The 16191-nt window shown below is 52.4% G+C and overlaps 1 protein-coding gene across 11 annotated transcripts in view; it reads left to right on the top strand.

Moving 5' to 3' along the window:
- JADE2 (jade family PHD finger 2) overlaps positions 1-16191 on the top strand; it is a 136233-nt gene that overhangs the window by 92056 nt on the left and 27986 nt on the right. For all 11 annotated transcript variants that reach the window (XM_046000510.1, XM_046000511.1, XM_046000509.1 and 8 more), the window contains 3 exons: positions 2255-2312; positions 4249-4337; positions 15337-15494. In XM_046000510.1, coding sequence (XP_045856466.1) covers positions 2255-2312; positions 4249-4337; positions 15337-15494 — 305 coding nt within the window. The remainder of the gene's footprint in view (positions 1-2254; positions 2313-4248; positions 4338-15336; positions 15495-16191) is intronic.

The following is a 16191-nucleotide window of genomic DNA, read 5'->3' as shown; positions in this document are numbered from 1 at the left end:
CTGCTCTTGTTTACTCTCACCAGCCGATTCTGGCCCATGGATGTGTTTAGTTTGGCCCTCTCAAAGTGTTTTTAAAATTCTGAACCAGTTGCCAACATTGGAAGTTCAGGAGACTTCTGTGAAAATCCAGATCGAATCCTTACCGTCTGGGAGGTACGTCTTTCCCAAGATCCCAGGTCTGTAGAGGAGGAGAGTTAGAATTTGAACTCGACAACCCAAATCCAGAGTTTCTTTTCTTCTTTGGGAGGTGTGGGCCTGGAAGTGGAGGCACCTGGGATCCACGGGCAGGACTGCAGGAAAGAACAAGTGGACGCGGTTATAGCACATCTGCTGCTGCCCCACCTGTGAGAGTGCTGGGCTGCTAAGAGGCGGGCGAGGCTCAGGGCCCTGTCAAAGTCATCTTTGTCACGCTCAGATGCTGGAGGAGAGCAAGGATGGAAGCTGTGGGTAGCAGAACATTATTGTCCCATTCAGTCCACAGCCTGGGCCATGGGACTGCTTGTACTCCTTGCGCAGAGGCAGAGAAGTCTGAAGGTCAAGGACATGTGCTCCTGAACCAGATAAACTTCTTATAAGCACTGTGATCTTGAGCAAGTCATTTAACCTCTGTGCTTCCTTTTCCTCATCTGCAAAAGGGAAGCAGTCATCATGCCCACTGGCATAGAGGGGCTGCTTTGAGGGTTTCATGAGGTCCCTGTGTACCAAGGCATCCTCCTCTTCCTGCCACAGTGTTTAGCAATTTACATCCCTGGCTCTCATGCCACTGATGGCCTCAGGCTCTGCCTGCCCCTGTGGAGCTGACAGCAAGCAGCCCAAGGGAATCTTTCCATCATCCTAATCCTGCTGTTAGGGGACACTGGAGTGGGGAGAAGGTCTTGGCTGCGGTCGGGTCTGAGGCCGGAGGGTCCTGGTTGGCCCAGAGGCCTGGATGGTCATGCCCCACCTTAAAGAGCTGATGTTCCCTTGTCTCTTCAGGGTCACTGGGATATAAGGAGAAACCCAGGGCTCGGCGCAAACAGACTTGTTGGAGTGGGTGGCAGTGACAGGCGCCCCATGGGATCCCAAGCAGAGGTGGGGACCCTGGTTGGCCGGCAGCTGGACTGGGCAGCAGGACTTCTCTCGACTGACACTGGTTCCTTGCCCTTTGCTTCGGGCAGTGAGGTGGCCCAGGTTTCCAGACAAACAGGAAAGTGGTTGGAAAATGCTATGGGTCCTGAATCCCAGATCTGTTCTCGCTCAGCTACTGACTAGCTGTGAGACCCAGGGCAGGTGAACAAGGCCCTTGGGGTACTCCCCTCCAAGAAGAGACAGAAGCAAGCCCTGCCACCCTGGACTCTGTGGGATCCAAGGAAATAGTGGGTGGGAAGCACTCCCCACAGGCAAGAGCTGACCCGGGCACAAAAGCAGCTCAGTGTGGGCTCAGGCATAAGACCACATGGATTCAAATCCCAGTTCAGCCAGTTAGAGCCGGACAAGGCCCTGCGCCTCGGTAGTCAGGGAAGCCAATGGCTCGGAGCTTCCGGGGATGTTAGGATCATGAGCAGAGCCAGTGTTGTTAGAGGAAGGAGTTCAGTATGGGGAGCTGCTCATCCTACCTTGAAGTAAAATCCTGTAGTTGAGATAAAGTTGGTTTATGTTCTTATCTGGAGAAGGACATCGCTTGAAGGAGGGCAGCCCAGCCTAGGACCAGTCCCCCTGGGCCAGGTGTGTCTCAGGAACCCAGCTTGGAGCGTTCCTCCTCCTATGTCCTTTCCATATCCCTCTGGCCACCACCCTCAGAATGTGCCTTCAGTGCTATCTGAGCTGGCTTGTCTCTAAACTCGGGTGGCATGGTCCCTCTGGAAGAATCAGTCTTGTTTCCCCTTTCTGCATCTCCTCCGGGGTGGGAGTGGATTCTCTGGACGATCTGAGTTGCCTTGAGTGGAAGCTAGGGCTGAGCAGGCCCTAATCATTGTTCTGGGGACACTGACTCCCTTGCCCTTCTTCTCTCATTTTTGGCTGGACTCCTGCTCATCTTGGGGCTCTGGACTCAGGAGGTGGGAGATGCAGCCCTCTGTCCCACTCCAGGGCTCCTGTGGGTGGCTTGGGAGAGAGGGTGAGGCTGGCTGGGAGAAGGCTAGGGCAGGAGGGCCTTGTTCTTGTTCTTAACTGCAGCAGGGTGAGTATGGGGAGGTAGGTTATTGGGCAGTTTTCTGAGAGACTGAGGATTTCCCAAGCCTCCTATAAGTATAATGGAGCCTGCCTTTTGTTGCAGATGGAAGAGAAGAGGCGAAAATACTCCATCAGCAGCGACAACTCTGACACCACTGACAGTAAGGCCTTCCATTTGGGGCTCCTACAAGGAAAGCATTTGAGCAATTATCAGACCCACAGGCCCAAATGGGGGGAGGCTGCCCCCCGGTCTCAGTGTTGATGAAAGCGTTCATCAGGCCAGGTCCTTGTACTCACTCCTGAGACCACACATGTGTGGCCTCTAGACCCTTGCTGTCTTCTTCACCCTACTCCCCTCTACCCCCTAGGTCTCAATCCCACGTGTTTTGTTCTGGTTGGAAAAGATCATCTCCCCTCTGTTTCTTTGCATTTGCTGCTCCTGGCTGCTAGGAGCACATCCCTCCCTCTGGCCCTTAATGTTATATCAGGACCCTGTTGAAAGTCTCTGCACAACAGACAGAAAACCTGTTAAGTTTTATTATAATTACCTGATAGAAGTATCATAATTACCTGATTGAAGTATCATTTCTTAATTAGCGGTAAGCTCCTTGATAAGAGGGGTCATGTCTGGCTCATTGCTGTGTCCCCAGTTAGAGCAGGTACATAATAGGTGTTCAGTAAATGTTTGTCTACGGAATTAACAAGGGATCTTGGCAGGAGAATCTGAGAGGTAGACTTGGGTATGGGCTGTGTGGCAGCTGGATGACTTGGGGGTCACAGGGATGGTCGAGGAGAAAAGGGGGCTTAGGGAGCCCCTTCTCAAATGTGGGGGAGATAAGGGAGGTGTATGGAAGGTAGGAGCTTTTCTCTGATACCAGAAGGCAGCTCTTCCCAGATGCCTCAGGAACCTGCCCTGTGTGAGCTGGTCGTGTAAGGAGTTCTGTTGTGCCCTACGTAGGAGAGGTACACTGCCAACTTCCTGCAGCCTGGTGGGAACCCACACGGAGGGAGAGGCTGAACTCATTGCCAGGGAGGCTGGGCCTGGAGCCCCACAGCTCTGTACCTCGGTTTGTTCATGAATGTGCTGAGCAGCTGGGGATGGCCCCCCAAGATCCTAAGGACAGACACACCAAGACGGCCAGCCAGTCCCAGCCCCTTCCCTACCTCCAGGTCTCATTCACTGCCCTTGAGAGTCTGTTTGCTCTGTTCGGCTCTGGTGTCTAACCTAGCCAGCCCTTCCTCCCTGTGGCAGGAGATCACAGCGTCCCGCCCTCTGCGGCCGCAACCACATTGCCTGTGGCTTGTCTCAGCAGAGCCAAGAAGAACCGCATCCTTTGCTTCTAACTTCAGTCAGGCACAGGAACCCCTGAGGGCCAGGCACCTGCAGGAGTGGGGATCTGGGCAGCTGCAGTAGAGTTGGGCTGGATTGTGGCTTACACCCTTCCCACCAGCCCCCACTCCTGTACCCTGTACCCACTCGTGGCTGCTGCCCCTTGGACCCACGGGGTAAAGGCTGTAGTCCTGCGGTCCAGCGAGGGCCGGGGACTCTGCTAAGCCTTAAGAGGTGTGGCGTCACTGAATTCTCAACTGCTTTTTGCCCCGGCGAGGTTGAATCATTTGCCCAGGGTGACAAGCTAACAAATGGGTTTACTTTAGAGCAGCATTCTTCCTACTGTCCTTTCGTGCCTCTGCGTATCCACTGGGCATCATCCCACATGGGATGGTGTCTCCAGCTATCCCCACCTAGGGCAGGAATGAAGCGTGGCCACAGATGGCCTCCTTCCCCAAGGAATAAGCAGACGATCAGAAAGGGCAAGGGACCTGTAATGGATCACAGAGTAAGCTAATCGTGAGTCTAGGTCACTGCCTTTTATTTCCTAAGCCCCTACGCTTGGTGAGTAGAGGAAGCACTCACGTCCCTGTGTGTCCTTAGAGAGGTCCAGAGCAGGGACAGGGGCTCACAGAGGTTTCCACCTCGTGAACATGCAAGTCAGAGCCTTCCTTACAGGCTTCCTGTCCCTGGTCAGGGGTGGGTGGGTGGGTGGGTGGTGTCCCTGGCCTTCCAGGGGCCCCTAATGGGCTGTGCTCTCTCTGCAGGTCATGCTACATCTGCTTCACGATGCTCCAAACTGCCCAGCAGCACCAAGTCGGGCTGGCCCCGGCAGAACGAAAAGAAGCCCTCAGAGGTGGGTAGTGATGAGTGTCTGGACAAAGAGGAAGCGGTGGTGGGGAAGTGATAGGAGCGGACAGCTGTGGAGAGTGAGGGAGGGAACGCTGCAGATGCGTGGGGAGGAGCCTTCCCCCCGGAGAGAACAGGCCCTGCAGTGCCAGGCCAGTGTGGCTAAGTGCTGTGAATGGGAGAAGGGGGTGCGTGTGCCAGCAGCAGCCGTGTAGGTTGTTGTAAAGATGTTCCAGTTGAGCTGAGTGAGAGTAGAGGTCTTTCAAGGCTCGTAAGCAGGATAATGACAGAGTCTGACGTGTTCACAAAAGGCCCCACTGGCTGCTGTGAGGAGAAGGGAAAATGTGGGCAGGGGTGGGAGCTGGGAGGACTTTCCTGCAGTTGTCCAGGAGAGAAGCCATGGTGGCTGACAGCCGAGTAGTGGCAGTAGAGGAGGAAGCAGTCAGATTTGGAATGTTCTGGAGGCTAAGCCAAGGGCACCAGGAGGTACTGATATGGGGGTGAGGGCTGGGGTCCTCAGGATCATCCAGTTAAGTCATCTGCTCCTTCTGCCCGTGTCCCATGTATCTGCATCCTAAGCCTTCCATACTTGGACCTGGGATGTTTCTTATGGCAGGTAGAGGTAGGTATGCATGCCTTCTCGAGCTGTGGAGAAGAGCACCAGGGGTGGGTAGTATTGGACATGAATGGACGTCATGATCCTGCTTCTTGTGGCCCCTGAAAAATCACATCCTAGGACCACGTCACACTCTCTCAGGTCCTCAGTGCATTGCACTGGGCACAGAGGAGGCCCTTTGCACAGACGCAGCTGCAAGAGCATTGAGCCCCCAAGAACAGGGGGTTTGAATCTGGCCCTACAGCATAGCCAGGAGCTGGGCTGGACGTTTCACTTTTTTAATCCTTCTCAGTCCATCTGTTACAGTGAGGAAATTGAGGATCCCAGGGTTGTATAGCCAAGACCGGAAGCTCTTGAGGCCAACATTGCCAAGGGTGGGAAGGCCCAGAGTCTTGGTGCATAGCCCTTGAAGTGGAGTGGGGGAGGGTATCTTTGTTCTGAGCCTGGAGCCCCACTCCCCACTAACCGCAGAAGCAATCATGGCTTCGGGAGCAGTCCTGAGCAGCGGTAGTTAACCTGTCCCTTGGGGGTAGTGGGGGCATCTTCTGCAGAACCTTGCATTTGGGAAAAAAAACTCCTTGAGCTGGCCTACCCTAGGGCTCTCTTTTTTGTGTGTGTAGGGTGGGGGTTGGGACCTGATGCCTCCCATCCCCATCCCCCAACCTAGTGTCCTCCTTTGGCCCCATGGGAGAGGGGTAAAGATGGAAAGAGATGCCTCTGGGAATGCAGTAAGGACTGGGATGAAAGCTGAGAATTAGGTGGGCATGGGGGATGCTGTTTTGAAGTTCTCAGTGCCCTCTTGTATCAGCCCTGCTCAGTGGGTAGATGGATGTGCTCAGGGGCACTGGGATGCAGGAGGCAGAGTGTGCTGTAGGACTCTGGGAGCCTCTGGGACTGCCTCTCTTCTCCTCCACCCTCACTCCCCTCTTGCCCTCCTACCCCCATCTTAGAGCCACTGGGGCTCCCCAGTTACTATAGTTGCATTAGCCACTTTTATGTTCCTTCCCTGTACCTAGGAGGCAGGAATTCTCTGCCCTTTTTGGAGATGAGGAACCTGTCTCAGAATTCAACCTGCACCTGCCCACTGTGGCTATTCAGGTTGGAGAAGAGTGGGTAGTTCTGGGGAGCTGCTGGGGATGGCTGGTTCCCCCAACTCTGCCTGCCCTGCTTTCTCCAAGCACCAGGAGGAGGAGGGGCTGTTTCTCAAGGTAGCAATCCAAAGGGCAGGGCTGCCATCTCTACCCTGGATAGGCCAGGGGCTGGGAGGAAACAGGTGTCAGTGAAGGCTGGGGGGAAAGAGTGATTTGCATGGGGCTAAAAATTCCCCTCCCTCCTGGGTTTTCCAGCACAGAGCCTTTGAACCTTTCTCCACCTAAAAATAGAATCACATCTTTGTAGGGGTGCCGATGCCTAGCCCTGCTGGGGACTGGTTTTGTGTAGCCCTGGGTTTGAGCCCCAGGGCCTCTGCAGCCAGCTCTGAGGCCTGACTAAAGACACCCACCCTCAAGTCCTGGGCTCCAGGAGGGCTGAGGAAGCCCTACCTGCCTTGAACTGTCGCCAAGGACAAGTTTTTCCTCCCACAGCAGGCTGGAGTGCAGCCTGTGAGGTTTCCCTCGTCCCCTAAGTGAGGAGGCTGAACCATAGCCGGCATAAATTCCAAGTGATCTTGGGGCCGAGAGGAAACCATCAATGAAAGCTTCCAAATTATTTGGCTCATGAGAAGGCGGAGATGAAAAGCAAGGATTTGGCGGCAGATAATGTTTGCACTAAATCTCCTCGCTGGGCTGTTCCCCTCTCTTTATGTGAGGAGGTTGAAGAGGAGGCCCTTTACGGTCTGTAGGGCCTAAGGACAGAGAGCTTTGGTCACCTTGGTGGAAGGGGATTTGTGAGTCCCATCTGTCCAGTGCCCTGCAGTAATATATCTGTGGGGTGGCTCTCAGGCTGGTCATACAGTGTGTTTCCAGTGTGACCCAAGATTCCAGCCAGAATGCTTGTAAATTGATGTGCATGGTGCCGTCCCGTCCCTGGTGGGGAGCCCGTGGTTCCCTTTGTCTCTTCATTTCTCAGGGTGGACAGTGATGGCATGGGGGATTTGATAATCAGGAGTTTTTAGCTTAGCAGCAGCACCAGCACATAGTGAAGCCAAAAGCCACAGTAAGGGCTGGGCTTGGGTCTACGCCAGAGCAGCGGCTGCCCCTGTGATGACCTGCCAGGGGCCGCCCTTCTCAGTGCCCCTGAAGGTATAAATCTAGGGCTTCCCTCTATACCGAGTAAGGTGCTGCAGGGCTGGAAAAAAGTGCTCTGACCAGGAGTCAGGACCCTGGACAGGGCTGAGGCCTGGAGGCCCAGCTTCCCTTCTGTCTGGCCTTTCACCAGTCAGTGGCCTCCCTCAGCCAGAGTGAAAGAAGGGGTGGGGGAATACAGGCCTCAGTACTGGAGCTGAAGGGACAGGCCCAGGGGTTCCTGGGAGAATGGGTTTTCGGTGGAAGTGTACCAAGTCTGAAGTCGGCTGCAGGATCCCCTTTGGCAGTAGAGGAAAAAGGTATAGTTGACCCCAAGGACACAGGCTGCTCCCTTCCTCTGCCCTGCCTGCCTACGGGATCCCAACAAAGCTGAGATGTGTACCTTAGGGCTTAAATCAGCAGGCCAGCCCTGAAAGAAGGGAAGGGCTTAGCCTGTCCTGGGAAGGGGTACTAGTATATACACCATGCTGTGGCCTTGTGTTTCTGGCCTGGCTTGTCTGACCAGATCACATAACCATTATTGGTGCTTACCCTCACCCTCAGAAGTTCTGACTTAAATGGTCTAGAGTGGGGGCCCCAGGTCCCTGTACTTTTTTCGAAGCCTTTTTGTTGGAAACCAGGTTTGAGAACCAGTGCCACAGACCTTTCTCCTTAATTTGCTAAGATGGGAGTTCCTGGCTTGATCCTCCCTAGAAGGACCCTGAGGTCGAAGGAGAAAGGGGAGGCCTTCCAGCCTGGTTCAGTGACCTAAGCAAAGGCAGGGAATGTGGGTGAGTGGGGTCCACCAGCTGATCCCTGCCCCCCCGCCCAGCAGTGGCCAAGGGACTGACAGTTTTCTGCCAAACCATCAGCCCGGCCAGGGTATGAAGGACAGTTCAGGAGGAGACCTGTGGCTGGCCCCGTGGATTGGAAGCTGCTATTTGAGGCTGTGTCTTTCTCAGACCTGGTGCAGAGAGGTAGACGGAAGGGCAGGCGGAGAGGTGGGGGTTTCCCCTGGGCAGGGTTTTCAGGAAGTCTGAGTCCCCAGAAATCAGCCAATGGGCAGGGACACGGTCTTCAGGACCCAAGAGCTACTGATAGTGATTAAGCTCAGCAGGCACGTGAGGGCACCTGACGGGCCCAGCTGGATGCCAGCGGGGAGAGGATGGGGGAGACGCAGAAAACGCAGGCCCTGTCCCCAGGGAGCTGGTCCTTTGGTAGCAGGATGCAGGTGCTACACAGGAAAGCGTCCGTTAGGAGAGGTGCAGCCAGCTTTGCCACTGAGGAGCTCTGACTGTTCGTCCCTGAGCCTCCAGGTCATGATCTGTAGAGCCCTGCCATGGCCTTTCTGTTCAGTAGAAGTGACTGTCCTTCCCTGAGGCATGTGGAGCCCAAAGGTGGAGGAAGTGAGTGGAGGTGCAGACTGGCCTCCCTGGGATCGAAGTCTTGATGGTCCCAGAATGGGGTGGGATAGGAGTTGGGATGCATCTGTCTTTTTCCTTTGTAGGCCTTGGTGACAAATTGGTAAACCCCTAGATGAGAGAATAGGGCTCTCTGCGGTTTCCACAGGGGCCCTTTACCCATACTCAGCTTCTTGCCCTTGGGGATGGCCTCAGAGAAAAAGATGATCCTTGTGAATGCGCAGTCTCTGTCACCACTGGGGTGTCCACCAGACTCAGGGTCCATGAAAGTTCCTATCTAAGTTCCCCCCTAGAAAAGGCAGCAAGGATGCAGCTTATTGGCTTGACCTGTTGCTTTTAAAAAGTGGGATCCTTCTACCCTGGGTACTGGCATGGGTGGTCAGAATGTGTTGGGGTGCAAAACCACAGGGTAAAGAAGATGCCTTCCTGGAGGAGTACAGGTGCTATCCAGATGTTTGAAATAACATTTTGTATTAAAACAGTGATGGCATATGTTATAGTAAAAGGCAAAATGCTGACAAACTTTAAAGACAAAATACGAGAAATCCAGAAAGGCTTTATGCTTGCCCTGTGGTTTCAAGCCATGTTTCTAGTCAACAGTTCCTCTGTCGCCCCGTGGGGCAGGCAGGCAGGCGGTGAGGGGGAGCCCTTCCACTGGGCCAAGTGCCTGCTTTCTTAGACTCCCGCTGCCTTCCTCTGGGGTGGGGGGCAGAATCCACTTCCAGTATAGTTAGAACCAGTGCTGCTCTCGCCAGCTGGAAAGTCCTCCCGGCCTCTGGGGCTTGTCTTGCAAAAGAAATGTGTGTAATAAATTCTTTTAAAGAGCAGGAAGTGCTGTTATCCTTGTGAAAGAGAAAGAGGGTGTGTGTTTGAGAGACGGAGAGGTCTGACCAAATTAGCCTAGTGGTAGCTTGAATGGGGCTGGGCAGAGGGTGGCTGTGTTCAGAGTCCTTCTCTGGTGTTTTATGACTAATTTAAAGTAAGTTTGCTCTTGGCTGAGATACTCTTTTTTTTTTTTTCTTTCTAAGATTTATTTATTTATTGGAGAGGGCCGGCAGGGGTGGGTGGAGGGGAGAGGAGAGGAAGAGAGAATCCTAAGCAGGCTCAGTGCTGAGCAGAGCCCAATACGGGCTTGATCTCATAACCCTGAGATCATGACCTGAGGTGAAACCAGTAGTTGGAAGCTTAGCTGACTGAGCCACCCAGGCACCCCCGGCTGAGATACTCTCTATCAGATTCCAGCCCAGGAGGGTTTTTTTTTGGTTTGGTTTTGTTAAGATTTTATTTATTTATTTGAGAGAGAGCACGTGTGCGCATGTGCATGAGTAGGGGAGGGACAGAGGGAGAGGAAGAAGTAGGCTCCCCGCTGGGCAGGGAGCCTGACTTAGACCTCAGTCCCAGGACCCTGGGATCATGACCTGAGAAGGCAGACACTTAACGACTGAGCCACCCACATGCCCCTCCCCCGGGAGAGACTTCTTAAAAGAAGAAATACCTGGTTGGCTCCCAGGCAATAATATTGCAGCAGTTAAAATATAGTGCAGACCTCAAATAGTGGTTTACTTCGAGTCTCAGTTTCTCTATCTGTAAAATGGAGGTAATATGGATTAGTTGGCATTACATGTAGAGATACATGTATATTATATATACTTAAAACATTTAGCAGGGCACCTGATTTAATAGGACAATTACTTTTCAAAATTAGCTGGTTTTTTTAAAAGGTTTTATTTATTTAAAAAAAAGATTTTATTTATTTATTTGACAGAGAGAGAGATCACAAGTAGGGAGAGAGGCAGACAGAGAGAGAGGGGGAAGTAGGCTCCCGGCTGAGCTGAGAGCGAAACTCGATCCCAGGACTGTGAGATCATGACCTGAGCCGAAGGCAAAGACTTAACCCACTGAGGCACCCAGGTGCCCCTTAGCTGTTGTTTCTAATGAGATGAAGTGCTCAGAAAAAAGCAATTGGGATTTAAAATGAGGTACTCAGTAGTAATTTCATTTGGCTCTTTCAGGACAGACCCCCAAACATCCTTTGGAGGATTTGGGGGAAGGTGCCATTCCTTGCTTTATATTGGGACTCCTAGAGTGGACAGTGATCAAGGAGAGGCCGTCTAGGCTAAAGCTATTTTCGTTGACTTTGGGACAGTGATAAGACCAGTTCCTAAAGTCACCTGGAATAATCTTTGGGGCCAGTCCCCTGCATACCAGGCAGGATAGGAAGTTTTAGAGTTTAGTCCCACTTCAGACAAATCCTGGGGTTCATTCATTCATTCGCTGCACAGCATTTCTTGAACACCTGCATGGTGGGAATGGTGCCACAGACAGGTCCAGTGATAATCAGGACATACATAGCCTCTGCTTCTCTCAGCTGAATTTCTGGAGGAGATGGACATCCAACAAATAATTACACAAATAATCCTACTTTGTAATTATGATAAGTGGCGGAGCCATTCCTTATGTAACTGAACTTCCTCTCGGTGTCTCTCGATCTGAAATACACCCTGATACAATAATTCACCCTTGAGAAAAGGAAGCAGAGACCAAGGTCCCAGGATGAGATGTTCAAGTGACATCCACTAATCTCGTGATCATGTACAAGAACTCTGTGCACGGCCCAGGGAAAGTTGCCTGTGGTTGGTATCTTTCCTTTTAGAGGTCATGTCAGCCTCTACTTTTAGTTTCTGGCAGAGCCTGTTCTGGGTTCTTCCTGGGAAAATAGGTGTGGAAAACCAGACTGTTCGTGATTGTCGTCTTCAGTCTCAGGAAGAGGAACTGGAGGTCAGGGCCATGCGTGTATCCCTGTGTCTGGGCAGACCAGGGTCGAGCGCTCCCTCTGGAGCTGCTCTGGCTCCCCGGCACTCAGACTGGTTATTACCTATGAGTTTTACATCTTGAGACATTCTTCATACTGTTTGAAGAAGCTACAATTAACATCTCCCAAGCAGCCCAGCAGAACGTGGTTGCTAGGCAGCAGACCTTTAAAGACAATTTGTCATTTTCTGCCATAAGAGAGAAAAAATAGTAAACATTCACGTTCTTGGAAAATTACTTGTTTTCCACCTTCCAACTTTCTGGCCCTGGCAAGGCCTCCGGTTCATCGGTGTCTGTTTTATTCTTTATTTAGTTTTCATAAATAATTCAGAGGCATTTGGGGAGAATAATTGAGCTTTTTTCAAGCTTAACCTCTGGCCATTTGGAACAAAAAGGATGTTTGGGTGGCAGTTGGGTTGCCGTATTTGTGGACAGGTTGTGTATAAATGTACAGAGGCTCCTTTGGAAGGTGCAGAGGACCCAACTGCCCAGCTATACATAACCTCGGGCAGCAACCAAGAAGGTGGCGGCCGATCCGTGGAAAGTTCTTGAGCCATTCAGCCTTTGTTTAGCACCCCAGGGGCTATGCCCTGTGTACACTGTTGGGCTCCAGCCTGTGGCCTGGTCAGACCTCACTGAGCTCACCAACTTCTCCTGGGGGGTACATGGTAAGAAACCAGGCGATTCCAGTACAGGGGCTGTGGGAGGTTAGAGGAAACCCAGGACCCAGCCTGGGATCGGGCAAGGTTTCCCAGAGCAGATGTGGATGGGACACAGCCCTCCAATATAAAATAGGCCGGCACCACGTTGGCAAGAGAGAAGAGCATCCTAGCAGGGTGTTCCTCTGTGCCAAGGGGAAAAAGTGCTCCACAGACTATGTGTATCTGTGTGGCCATGGGCTGGTCGGCCCTGCAGCTCAGCCTGAGGGAAGACAGTGGAAAGCCACCCAAGGGCAGGGTGTGGAATTTGCAAAAGCCACCATCTGATTTGCATTTTTCAGCCTTTTGGGAAGCTGATTTGGCTTCTTAACCAGCATTGAGCACGCTGTGGCCAAAGAGGGCAGGGGGGTTGTGGGGGAATGCTGGCTGGTTCCACAGTTTGTGTCTGGGGATCCTTTGCCACTTCTACCATGTAGGACTCTGGTATAGGTTATTTAACTAATCTCAGGTTAGAGTCCCAGAATAGGCATGATGGATGGCAGCACTGGCCTCACAGAGGTGGTGTAGGGACTACTATTAAATTAATTCCAGAATATCCCTTACACTGCTACCATATCCCACAGTGCTCTTTACCTGTTGGCTGCTGCCATTATGACAATGCTCCCCTTCCTGCACTTCCATCAGTCCCCTGCCCAAAAGGGCCACCTGTGTCCAGTCTGCCACCTGATCCCTGAGTGACCAGGATGAAACGTGCACCTCTCTTGGGCCTAGACTCTTTCTCTCCCTCTCCCTCCGTCCTTCCCTTTTTGCCTCTGTCTTCCTCTCCCCCTGTCTTCCTCACCTCCTCTCTTTCCTTCCCTCCCTCCCTGCCTCTCCCCCTCTCCCCTTCCCTATCCTTCCTGAATCTCTCTGATCCAGTTGAGCCTGGGATCCCTTCTGTCCTGCTGAGTTCTCAACATCATGCCTGTTCCTAGCTCAGGGCCACCTGGCATTCTGATCTTTAAGACTCCAGCTTGGGTAGGGCTCTGGTCCTTGGGCTTTGAGCCCTGCAGACCAGAGGCTGCGAATTACTCTAGTTAGGTCCCCTTGCTTGGGGACTTCAGCTCGATGTATATCCTTGAGGTACCTTACCTTGTTGATGGGGTTTCAAAAAGCACCGTGGAGGAGCCAGCTGAGGGCCTCAGACCCCCTCGGGTAATTTAGCAGAGAGGCCCTTTCATTCATTCATTCCCTTACTCAGCCACTATTTTCTGAGCACCTACTATGTGGCAATCGTCATGCCAAGCACTGAGGACGTAGCAGACAGCAGGATTGCTGTAAGGGAGGTGGGGGGAGGTGGCAATAAATAAATAAATAAATAAATAACAACAGGAGAACACCAGTTAATTGTTGGGGTGTAAGTGCTGGGAAGCAAGGTAGATTGACAGTGAAAGTGGCTCTGTGGGACACTGGGCACTCCCTGAGTCTGGGTGATCGGGAAGGGAATCCTAAAGAAGATGGTGCTTATATGACAGCCAGGATGAGGGAAAAACAATAGCTTTTAGACTTACCCAGGAGTCTCTGGAGGAGTGCTTAGTGACAGTAGCGAAGGGTTGATTTCTGGGCCGAGATGATGAGCTGTCCCAGGTGGGAGGCTGGACCCCACTTGGTTTACCAGGATCAGAGAACTTGAAGGCAGTGATGACTCCCCTGTGGGTTCAGTTCACCCCACCAGGCCCCATCCTGGCTCCTGAAGGAAATAACCCAGCCCCAGTCCTGCCAGGCTTGGCAGAGGCGTCAGCTAGGGAAGGCCCAAGCCAGGAGACGGGGACTTGTGAAGAACAGCACGGAAGCACCCACTGCCTGAGTTTGTGTTCTTATATCAGCCGTCTTCACTGCTTGCTAATAAGATATGCAAATTATCAGGGCTGTGAGATCTTCGCCGCATTTCATCTTCTGCTTAATTAGTATTTAATCGTAATCTCATTTTAATTTTTTCACACTGGCACCCTAATTAAATGTTAGGGTGTTAGTCTTAACAATTAAATTATATTGGCAAATAGAGTCTTCAGAAAACTTGACCTTTTCCAAGCCGGGGCCCTCTCTAGCCAGATGCAAATGTTAATTAGATTTCTGCAAGATGCTCCCTTGAGTCCCCTTGGTGCGCCCATTTTGGTTGTTTTCTCCTTGTTGTGGCCCTCGATTCAAATGAGGCAGACACCCACAACCAGTGAGTTGGGCCCCTGGCGGGCAGAGGTTAGCATGTAACGGCTTGGTCATGAGCCTCTGGAAGGCCAGTGAAACTGGTTTTTCTGGGGACGGGGAGATTTGATGAAGTTTGGTCTGAGGCCTGCAGTGCTCTTGGAAGTGGTTTCTTAACTAGTCCTTCTCGTTGGGTGATCTGGAGCCGTCACTGAGACCTGAGGCAGCCCTTTGTGGAGGCCACAGTGAGATCAAGCCGTGGGGAGAGAGGGACATTGGTGGCAGCTGGGCTGGGCTTACAGATTGTTCTGGGGTAGGAAGGCGGAGGGGGTGATTGGGGACAGACAACACTGGGAAGAGCAACTTCCCCTTGAATGAGCCGTTGCCCGGAAGTACACCGAGCAAGAGGGTGCAGACATTCATGGCCTGGCTCTGAGAAGATCTGGATGGGCTTGACTGAGAAAAAATGCAGCCCTATCCACCTTTGACTTTCACACACACAGCATGGCCCTGTGTTGCCCTGGCTGAGCAGGGAACATGCTGTCCTTGTTCCTAAGGGACACTGGAGATTCTGACCCATCTGTAAGCTCTGCCGGGGACTGGCCTCTCCCTCAGCTGTCGACATAATGTCCTGGCCTTTCCCTTGCCTGGCGTTGTTGGTACCCTGCACTCCTTCGCACCTCCCCTCGAGCCTCTGTTGGCAATAGGAACATAATTCTAAACCTTCTATAGAAAGGCCCCCAGCAGGCAGTCCCTTAATGGCAGTAATGCCTTCACAGAAGCCTTTCTACTGTCTGGTTTTGCCCTTAAGTTTTTCCCCTTCCCTCTGAGGTCCACGGCCAGCCGTCATTCAAACTCTGTCCTTTAACACATCAGAACACAGGTGAATTCAGTTCGACATTTACCAAACATTCCCTTTGTGCAGAGACCTGGGCTAACTTCAGAGAAGATGTGTCATTGTCATGATTGCCTTCGTGTTGACTTCTTACTCTGAAGTAAGCGGGCAGAAAGCCCACCTGAGTTGCCTTTGTCTCTTCCTGCCCTGGCTGCAGACCAGACCCCCCTGAGCCACTCTTTCCTCCCCTCCTCCTGACAGGTCTTCCGGACAGACTTGATCACAGCCATGAAGATCCCAGACTCCTGCCAGCTCAGCCCGGATGACTACTACATCCTAGCGGACCCATGGCGACAGGAATGGGAGAAGGGTGTGCAGGTGCCCGCTGGGGCAGAGGCCATTCCAGAGCCCGTGGTGAGGTAAGCCAGACAGCCCAGGCCAGGGGGCGCTAGACAGAGGAGGCTGGGGCAAGGGACCTTTGTGGTCTGTCTCTAGTCTGTCTTAGATGCTTTGGTCCCATCAACCACTGAAAAATTCCAGAAAAACTGGTAGTCTACCTTTGAGGCGAGGGCCTGGGCTTGGGCTCAGCTCTGGAGCCAGATGGCTTGTGTTCAAATTGCCATTTCCATTCACTGTGATCTTGGGCCAGAAATGTAATCTTCCTGGGCCTCGGTTTCCTTGTCTATGAAATGGGAGCGGTAACAATACCACTTACTTTGTATGGTGGTTGGGATGACAGGACAGCAACACATGGGAGACACTTGGCCCAGGGACTAGCACATACTGGTGCTGGGTAGAAATTGGCCATGGATTAGCTTGATGTCAATCTAAGTTGAGTCCCATGAACGGATCTCATCAGGGAAGTTTCTAGACGTCTAAATAGTCTCTCAGACAGGGCTAAGCTGTGCTGTTGACTTCTTAAACCTTTTTAAGGAGTTGCGAGTGGGAGGGAGTTGAATGCTGGCACACAACAGATGCTCAGGAAGCTCTGCCTATGACAATCCTCAGGAGGATTCCCCAACAGCGCTGGGTCAGGGCTGGGTCCGTGGGTATCCTCTCTAGGCTTTGTAGATTCTGGTCTTGTGGATCAGAGAGACCCCTAGTGTGTCTTGGCTG

Source organism: Meles meles, chromosome 3 (genome assembly GCF_922984935.1).
Source record: "Meles meles chromosome 3, mMelMel3.1 paternal haplotype, whole genome shotgun sequence".
Taxonomy (NCBI): Eukaryota; Metazoa; Chordata; class Mammalia; order Carnivora; family Mustelidae; genus Meles; species Meles meles.
Note: the sequence above shows the minus strand (reverse complement) of the source record. Positions and strands in the feature narration are given on the sequence as shown.